General features: G+C 42.8%; 2 protein-coding genes across 3 annotated transcripts; one reads left to right on the top strand and one right to left on the bottom strand.

The window, feature by feature from the left end:
• Positions 1-50: 50 nt before the first annotated feature.
• LOC105561558 (general vesicular transport factor p115) lies at positions 51-4,313 on the top strand. Its single transcript, XM_012011632.1, has 12 exons — positions 51-251; positions 504-732; positions 803-1,059; positions 1,148-1,349; positions 1,434-1,585; positions 1,675-1,865; positions 1,967-2,139; positions 2,242-2,669; positions 3,008-3,188; positions 3,286-3,473; positions 3,547-3,924; positions 3,987-4,313. The coding sequence occupies exons 1-12, from the start codon at positions 174-176 to the stop codon at positions 4,047-4,049; spliced, it is 2,520 nt and encodes an 839-aa protein (XP_011867022.1). The 5' UTR covers positions 51-173; the 3' UTR covers positions 4,050-4,313.
• A 190-nt stretch (positions 4,314-4,503) lies between these two features.
• On the bottom strand, positions 4,504-9,438 carry LOC105561557 (NADH-ubiquinone oxidoreductase 75 kDa subunit, mitochondrial). Of its 2 annotated transcripts, none has more exons than XM_012011630.1 (12): positions 9,304-9,438; positions 8,868-9,042; positions 7,935-8,042; positions 7,485-7,850; positions 6,734-6,955; positions 6,486-6,621; positions 6,034-6,386; positions 5,763-5,948; positions 5,506-5,695; positions 5,203-5,378; positions 4,975-5,109; positions 4,504-4,902 (listed from the first exon to the last, which is right to left on the bottom strand). In XM_012011630.1, the coding sequence occupies exons 2-12, from the start codon at positions 9,024-9,026 to the stop codon at positions 4,750-4,752; spliced, it is 2,184 nt and encodes a 727-aa protein (XP_011867020.1). In that variant the 5' UTR covers positions 9,027-9,042; positions 9,304-9,438; the 3' UTR covers positions 4,504-4,749. The 2 variants fall into 2 exon arrangements, with proteins under 2 accessions (XP_011867020.1, XP_011867021.1); XM_012011631.1 differs by having other exon boundaries at positions 8,868-9,037.
• Positions 9,439-9,592: the final 154 nt, after the last annotated feature.

Raw genomic sequence — 9,592 nt, 5'->3', positions numbered from 1 at the left:
ACGCAGGTTACGCTGCATGCGAGAGCACCTTAAGGTCCATGGGTTTTCGGGAGGTGGCGCGTAAGCGGCATTGGAACACCCCTTGGGTTTAAAATGTCGACGTGTAACATGTAGTCGACACTGACAGGCGGTGGTAAAGCTCGTCGCAGAGAGAAAAGAGAAAACAGAGAGAAATGGAGTATTTTAAAAGCAGCCTGAAGTCCGTCTTGGGAACCGCTCCCGCCGGTACGCAACCAACGGGTGCCGATACGGTGAGTGGAAACGACGAACCTTGCACTTTTCATACGCCGAAGGTTACTTGCCAGTGTTTTGGACAATTGCCATGCGTCCCTACGAGGTGACGTCGCTGATCATCCACTGCGATCGTATCGGTCCAGTCTCAGGCTCGAGCTTCATAATGGAGAAGAAGAGGTTGCCGACTAACCTCCTTGCCGGCAAAACTTAACTTACAGGTAGCTTATGATGTGCCATTCCTCTTACGACATTTGTGCTCTACGATACAGGTGGAGAGACTAGTTGACAGGCTGCAGTCTTCTACTTTGCTCGACGACAGAAGGGATGCATGCCGCGCGCTCAAGGCGTTGTCCCGCACTTACCGCGTGGAAGTGGGTGCTCAGGGAATGGACGCGCTCAGGCAGGTGCTGGAGATGGACAGAACGGATTGCGAGATAATCGGCCTAGCCCTGGACACTTTGTGCAATATAACAAATCCCGAGACGTTTGACGAAGAGGGTGAGAAGACCAAGTGCCTTCGACTGTGGCACTTTTCAATTTCACATCTAATCGCCCCGTGTTATTTCAGTGGATAAACACGGCCCCAAGAGTCAGATAGGCGAACAGTTTACGGAAATATTCATCAAGCATCCGGACAGCGTCGGTTTGGTGCTGACGTTTCTCGAGGAGTTTGACTTTCGTGTCAGGTGGCCGGCGCTGAAGCTGCTGACGCACTTGCTGGCAAACAGATCTAAAGATATTCAGGAAATAATCCTAGTCAGTCCTATGGGTGTCTCTAAGCTGATGGATTTGCTGAGCGACAGCAGAGAAATCGTACGCAATGACGTACGTTAAATTTAATTTTGAGCAGACGCTTCTGAAATGTAAAAACCCGCGGTGCACTTACGACGTGTTATTTATATTTTTCGCGTAGGTTTTGCTGCTGCTTATCCAATTGACAAAAGGCAACGCTAATATACAAAAGATAGTGGCGTTTGAAAACGCGTTCGATCGCATATTTGATGTTATCGACCAAGAGGGCAACGCGGATGGCGGTATTGTCGTGGAAGATTGTCTCCTATTGATGTTAAATCTTCTCAGGGGAAACGTCAGTAACCAAAACTTCTTCAAGGAAGGTAACATACTCATTCCATTGGATTTCTCGAATAATTTGTCTAATTTTTGCTGTTCTGTAATAAATTTCATGTTGCGACGTGCAGGTAGCTATATTCAAAAGTTGACACCAATGTTCCAAATTCCCAACGAAACGGAGGACAACAATCTTGGCGGATGGAGTCCACAGAAGGTGTCCAACGTTCACTGCATGGTGCAGGTGGTACGGGCGCTGGTAGCGCCGAGTGCTCCTGCTCAGGTAGTTAAAAAATGCTAGCGCTGTGTTCGGTTTATAATACTTGTCTGTTGTTAACTTCGATTAAATACCGAACGATTGTTCGCGTGAAGGCTGTCGCAGCTTGTCAGCGAACTATGAGGGCGTGCGGATTGTTGCAAGCGCTGTGCGATATATTGATGGCTAGCGGAGTACCGGCGGACGTATTAACAGAGACCATTAACACTGTAGCGGAAGTAATAAGAGGGAATGCTAGTAATCAGGAATTTTTGGCGGGTGTTATGGCACCGAGCACGCCTCCAAGGTAAACCGACGTATGTTACGCACGCTCGTTTTATCTCGCACACGGCGCCGTAGCAATCAGAATAATGAACGACTTAAAAATTATATACAAGTATATCATAGGCCGGCTATTGTCGTTCTACTGATGTCCATGGTGAACGAAAAACAACCGTTTGTTCTACGATGTTCAGTATTGTACTGCTTCCAATGCTTCCTGTATAAGAACGAAGTGGGGCAGACGCAGTTAATCCAGACGTTGTTGCCGCAAGGCAACGAGGCGCCGTCGCTAACCACAGGTTTGTGGGCTTTTTATAAAATGTAGACTTCCGATTCTAGACAAACGGTCCTGACTGAAACACGAAATAACGCACGACTATTTCACATATATCTGTTGTTAGGACAGCTGTTGTGCGGCGGACTGTTTTCTTCAGATTCTCTGTCAAATTGGTTCTCCGCCGTGGCGCTGTCGCACGCCTTGATCGAGAATATAAGTCAGAAGGAACAGCTTCTAAGAGTACTCCTCGCAACTAACATCGGGAAACCGCCGGTTACGCTTATGCAACAGTGCGTGATGCTGTTGCAGCAGGGTAACAAAACGCAGTGTAAACTGGGCCTGCTGATTCTGCTTTGTCGATGGACCTCGTACTGTACGCTCGCGGTGAAGTCATTCCTGGCTATCGACTCCTCGGTGGCGTATCTAACAGCCCTCTTATCATCGCAAGAAAACAACGATGACTTACAAGAGACCCTGCTGCAGAGTATGTGCGCCTTACTTATCGGTATTTGCGTACACTTCAACGATGATAGCGTACCTACTTACACGAAGGTAAAACCAACTGATTATCGGATCTAGTATATAAAGTGCGATTAATAGAAGAAAGTCCTCTGTTATAAGATGGGTTTCTATGAGATGGCAGGTTTTCAACACTCAAATTCAATCACGAATTTTTTTCGCAACGATTACGCAATCTAACAATAAATTTTCCACCAAGCAAATTTCGCTACAAAGGCAATAAATTCATGGTGGAATCAACTGATGGTGCTTATTAATTTAACAGAAACCCTGCTATCCCATAGCAGAATGTTTAAATCTGTATATGGAATAAAGAATCGCATACGGATACTACGTGGTATCTCGATTAACAGCTCTGTATCATTTTACAGGAAAAAGTGTGCAATTTAATTGAAAATAGAATTGGTTTGGAAAAGTTTCAAGATGCGATTGGTGGTATCGCCAGACATGAAATATACTCTCGAACGTTAAAACATCCACAGCCGTCAGCTAAAGCTCCGTCGGAACTTTTACTCGATCACGAGTTTTGCAGGCTGCTAAAAAGTTTGGAAGGTACTTAGATGTCAAATATCTAAATTTTTAATAATGATAAAGAAAATTAATATCGTTTGTTTCGTTTTAACACCAAGTGAGATTTTCTTCTTCCCAGGTGTTATAATAAAATCGGTGATAGAGGCCAATAATGAACAGCAGAACAAGAATCAATTGTCTGTGATGAACTTACCTGATAATACACTGGTTTCACAATATAAAGATCTTATTAGAGAACAGGATATACAAATTCAAAGGTTAAATCAAGCCAATGATTTTCTTACAAAAGAGAAACAAGAACTTGAGGTAGTAAACGAATTTCTCTTTAAAGAAAAACATATATAAATAGAATATATTTTTCAAAAAGTTTTTATCGCAGGTACAAGTACAAGAACTTCGATCGACCGTCAGTCATCTACGAGATCAAAATTTGGTACTACGAGCTGCACAAGCTAATATAGGGGACGGAAAAGAAACAATTGCTTCTAGTAATAATGTAGATTTCGAAAAAGAATTGCAGACGTATAAAACGATGGTTGCAGATTTAGAAAATCGTTTAGCGGAAACGCACATAACGCAACAGCACAATGAGAGGAGCAAAGATAACAAAGAATCAGAATTAGAGTCTCAATTAAAAATGAAGACGGATGAACTTGAGGCACTGAAGAAGGATCAAGAGGATCTTTTAGAACTCTTGACAGATCAAGATAATAAAATTACGCTGTATAAAGAAAGATTGATTGAATTAGGGGATAAGGTATGTTTTATAAAACTTCTTCGTATAATATGTGATAAGTAAAATGTGCCTTCTTTTTTTAGGTAGAATCTGATGAAAGTTCGGGCGAACTTGACACAGACGATCAACCAGAATCAAGCAATTAAGATGCTTTATTGACGTTCCTTGATGATAAATTAATAAAAAAATTGTTGTCAACGAGCAAATTTTTTTCTTTAGATTTTCTAAGATTTCATTTCATGTGTCATAAATAATAATGTATACATGTATCAAATAGATTTGCAAAACGCGTATACAAATACATGCACACAATTGTATAAATGAATGTTAAACCATGTTCTCAGACACTAAAATGTATAAATTTGATATTTAACGAAGAGATATTTTAAGTAAACTGAACCATATTCTAATTCTGTGTAATTGTGTTCCAACATACATATATTCAGGTGCTCAACAAGTTTGTAAAAGAAAATGATAAATTGTGAAAGCAGACTGCACGTGAACTAAAGAAATTGTCGTTAAACATTCCTATATATACTTACATATAATTTTATATCCAGACTTTAACAAACTATATTTATAGAGTTATCCAACAAAAAATGTATTTATTATATTTATTTTAAATAACTTATTCTACTACCTACAAATGTACAATTAATAGGACTGACGGGGACAACATTTGTAAATTCCCATTTTCAGCAGTTTAATATACAGAGCTCTATAAATACATCTTGAAGCTTCTCTTTAACGCTCCTGTAAATTTTTGTGACTGGCTGCGGGATGTCATAATATCTAGCCAGTAATATCAAGTAACTAGCAGGTGAGAATTTTATCCAGTGCAACGGTTCACACTGCGCTTTGCCGTTGTTTCATGACCGCCTGAACACACTTCGCCATGGTTAAAGACGCTCGCGATACTACGTCGGTCATGAAGAACTGATCTAGCGTCTTATGTTTGATGTCCACAGAATCTGATAAGAATGATCCTCCGGACTGTTGCTATATAACAACATATAAGGGATAATATTGTTATCCTCACATTTAAGAAGTTTGTCTAATCAAGATACAAACCTTGGCCATCTCCAAAGCTTGTTTGAAGTAATTAGCTGATTCCACATCGCCATATCTGACTAGATGAGGCGCAACTTCTTCAAGCCTGAATCTTACGTCGTTCAGATTGTCGTACGGCAAAGTAACCCCAACCATCTATAACAATTTAACAAAAAAATATACAATTATTATTTTCAATGATTTCTTGACGATCGGACATTTACAGAAGATTTTGCAATGCGAATTTACCTCGGAAAGAGCGCGAATAATTTTCCAATCTGGACGGGCTAAGCCAGGTGGTGTAATTGCCGCGCACGTTTGTTGGGAGCGGCCTTCGGTGTTGACGTAACTTGCGACTTTTTCGGTGTACGCTGCTCCAGCCAATACAACGTCCGCAATGGCTGCTCCAGCATCACCGTGACTTCCTAAAATCATGAACGATGATTATAATTCACGATTAAAAATTACAACTTAATATTCATGGATAAATATAAATACTATTAATTTAAAGCAGAAAAATTTAAACAGCTGTTAGCATTGTTATATGCATACCTATATAAATGATACATGTGTTTGGGAAATCTTCTTTCTTAATATTTGCATCGTCAGCACCCAAAAGGAACAGAACTTTCGGTTGTTGCTCCTTGATCTCTTCTATAGTCGAGCCATAACCGATATCTAAAGCAGCGACTTGAGACGCGTTTGTATGCAGTACGTTCAAGATCTTCCAATCCTGGGGAGTCTAAGGTAAAACATAATTAATAAAATTTCCACAAGATTACCACACAAAGGATTCAGTAGTAGCTCACTTTTGAGTGTTCTCCTAAAGCTTTAGCCAAAGCCTGCGTTTCATAGAGAATCTTAGCTCCGTCCTTTCGAGTTAGCTGATCAGCGCCCAGGATAACGAGTGGCTTTTTAGCCTCTTTCAGAGTCGCGCAGAACGGATGCGAGCCGTTTTGCAATTTTGTTATCACATCGAAAGACTCTCCCAAGTGCTAAGAGAAAATTACATAGAATTATTTTGTAAAATAATGTATACATATACTATTATCGCAAAATAGATAAAAGTCGGCGGTATACCTCGTGTTCGTATGTTAGGTCTACATCCGGGCCAATAAAAGCAATGGTTTGTTCGCCGTGCAGGTAGCCCTTCCTGAGACGCGTGTTTATCAGCGGGGCTTCGTATCGTGGATTTGTACCGATTAATACTACAACGTCCGCATCTTCCACCGCGGCGATAGTGTTGTTCAGAAGGTAGCTACTCCGGAGATCGATGCCGGAGCCGTCTTTCGGGTAGCTCTGTTCCGTGGCCAGTCCCTCGCTGCCCAGTTTGTTCACCAAATCTTTCATAGCGATCAGGGCTTCCGCGTCCGTCAATTTTCCAGCAATTGCAGCGCACTTGTCCGCTGGCACATTCATTAGAGGTCTAGCAGCTAATCGGCATAAAAGGTGTTATCGAACGATCCGATTACTGACGAAATATGGTGACTCTATTGAATATAGACGCGTAATAAATACTGATCAATTCTAACCAGCGATAAGTGCGTCTTCCCAATCCACAGCTTCCAACTTTCCATTGACCTTCATCATCGGCGTGATGAGTCTTTGCCTCCTGAGTCCGTCGTACGAGAAACGAGCTTTGTCCGAGAGCCATTCCTCGTTTACCTCCTAGAAAAATTATACCGTTAACTCAACGTAAGTATAATAGTAATGTATAAATGCAATAGAATTACGCTTTTTTTATATGCCTTACTGCAAATTCAAGTATCGAAGTATTTACCTCATTAACTCTTGGTAGTATTCTCAGGACCTCTCCGGTTCTGTGAGAGATAACTATATTGCTACCAACGGCGTCGTGGACGTCAATACTGTCAGTACGACGCGTCTCCCATGGGCGAGCGACGAACGCGTATGGTTTACTAGTCAGCGCACCCACTGGACACAGGTCGATGATGTTGCCAGACAATTCGGACAAGAACATTTTCTCGACGTATGTCCCGACCTTTAAAATCGTCACGTGACTATCGTACAAGTTTTTAAGAATAACGTCGTTTAACGAAGACTAAAGCACGTGATATGGAACACCTAAATGTCTCGAGAAACCAAAATTCTCTTATACGGCAAGAGATTAAAAGGAAATAATTAACTAAATTTTCAACTCGGTCCTTCTAAGGTTTAAATCAATTACAGTGTGAACGCCTTTATTTTTTAAGGACCTGGCATAGATGAAGGTGGCCACTTGAATGATCCCGGCTGCCGTGCAATATTATAACACGTGAATTCACCGACGACAATGATTCCATCTAAGGGGGAAAAAAACCCGTGTGGGTCCGTTTGCAACGGTGCAACAGGATGGAATAAATATTCACGGCACAACGGATTCACATGATAATTCAAGTGGCCACCTCCATCTGTGCCAGGTCCTTAAAAAGTAAAGGAAATGATTAATCTTTTTTTCTTTTCCGTTCGAACTTTTCCACGTGTGCAAGCGAATGATTATATTGCAGATACATGTAAAACATTGCATTTGCCTGCATATCGTTGCCACGGCCGGTGGTTCCCAAGTCGTCGATACCAGCCACTTCCGACGCGAAGCGAATGCACCTGGTGCAATGTATGCAGCGTGTCATAACTGTCTTGATTAGCGGCCCCATGTCCTTGTCCTCCACCGCTCTTTTCCCAGAGAAGTTAATGTCGACGAACCTACTCCTGTCAGTTCCGAAAGCCATACTTTGATCCTGCAGATCGCACTCGCCGCCCTGATCGCAGATTGGACAGTCCAGCGGATGATTGACCAGCAGGAACTCCATGACACCCTCGCGAGCTCTCCGTGTCAAGTCGGAGTTGGTTTTCACTCTCCAGCCTTTCATCACCGGCATAGCGCACGCGGCAACCGGCTGCAAGGTAGGTTTAAAAACAAATACAGTCGATTAATCGTCGAGGCGCCTTGTTCTTCTTGGCCGACCCGCTCCGTCGCGTACCTTGACTTGCTTCTCTATCTCGACAAGACACATCCTGCAATTTCCGGCTACGGCAAGACGTTCGTGATAACAGAATCTTGGTATTTCAACTCCCACCTTGGCGGCAGCCTGGAAGGAACGTTCTCGTGTAAATCATCCACTTTTAATATTAAACACAATACACATGTTAGGATGTTTGTAAGATGTAAGTACGATGATAAGAATCTGCTTGTATCGTTTATTTGAAATTCATATATAGAGTTTTTTATGATGAAAATAAAAATGTCTTTTACACTTAACGCCAGATTTAATTTCTGAGTCTATACACAGCTCACATATGGATATGTGGAAGCTGACGACTGGGAAATCGCTGAAATTAGACAGAATGAATCGAATTACACACTTTACTGTGGAAGAGATCTACTATGTTTAGTATACAACGCAAAAGAAATTTAATAAACTCACAGATTTGTAAGAATTAATGTAAAGAAGTAAAATGAGTCTAGGAACTTGAGAAATAGATCGGAAACGGTTTTGAAATGGCCATCAAGTGAAATATTCCTCGGAGAGGATTTTGAAACGCGACCCTCGATCCAAGTGCGTGTCCTTAAACTCGTTAAAAGACAAAGTGCCGCAACCACTCTGTCCATCACTACACAACCGAGTCGTGCCAGATTCCCAACTTCTTCGCATTAATTTTTGCAAATCTACGAATTCATTACATTTCCTTCGAGTTACATACTAAAATTTATAGACTCTTCTACAGCGAGGTGTTTAATTCGCTCCGTTGTCTGCTACCATAAAAAAGCTGTTTAATTTCAGCGATTTCCCAGTTGCCAGCTGCCACATCCGAGCTGCGTATAGGCTGAGAAGTTGAATCGCGTCTCTGGTGAGAGGGGACGAGCGACGAGAGCTGAAGAGCAGAGGGAACGTGGAAAATATGCGGACGCGAACCTGCAGGACCGTCGTTCCCGGCGGCACTTGCACGGGCTTGTCGTCGATGAAGAGCTCGACCAACTCCTGCTGCGACTTGCTGGACGTCGCGTGGAAACTGGCGGCGCAGTGCCTTCCACCCGCCAGGCCTGTGGCCCGCACGACCGGTAGTCTCAACATCTCGCCACGGACTAAGCTAAGCAACACCAGTTTATTATTATGTAATAAACAAACTTTGCCGCACGGCCAATGGCGAATTAACCTAACTCGGGCAGGGGACAAGAGCGAGACGTGTCTCTCCGAAAGGGTATCATATCGCACCGCGACGAGATACCCTAGCGAGACATCTTGGCGATCGATTCGCCGAGGTTCGTTTTAACGGCGCAAGAATTGCGCAACGTAAGCCGCGGTTAAATGAAGCTATCGCGGCTGCACTCGGGGACAAGGTATATGTTACCTTCGCTGAACGTCAGAAACACCCGACGACCCGCACTGAGCCCATGGCGAGCAATGGCGAGTTCGATTTGTGGAACGTACGCACTTGTGTTGGACACTTTCGCGTCACCGTGTATAGCCCGATGACGCACGTATGTGCACGTATATGCACGTTACGCACGTCACATCCGTAAAGCCTCGTCTACACAAAAGTCGTAAAGTCGTAGTCGTAAGAATAGTCGACTGTGATTGGTCAATTCTTATGTATCTGACGGAATTGACCAATCGCAGTCGATTAGGCTGGGTCTACA

Source organism: Vollenhovia emeryi, unplaced genomic scaffold (genome assembly GCF_000949405.1).
Source record: "Vollenhovia emeryi isolate VEMERY1.0 unplaced genomic scaffold, V.emery_V1.0 DF939205.1, whole genome shotgun sequence".
Lineage (NCBI taxonomy): Eukaryota > Metazoa > Arthropoda > Insecta > Hymenoptera > Formicidae > Vollenhovia > Vollenhovia emeryi.
Note: the sequence above shows the minus strand (reverse complement) of the source record. Positions and strands in the feature narration are given on the sequence as shown.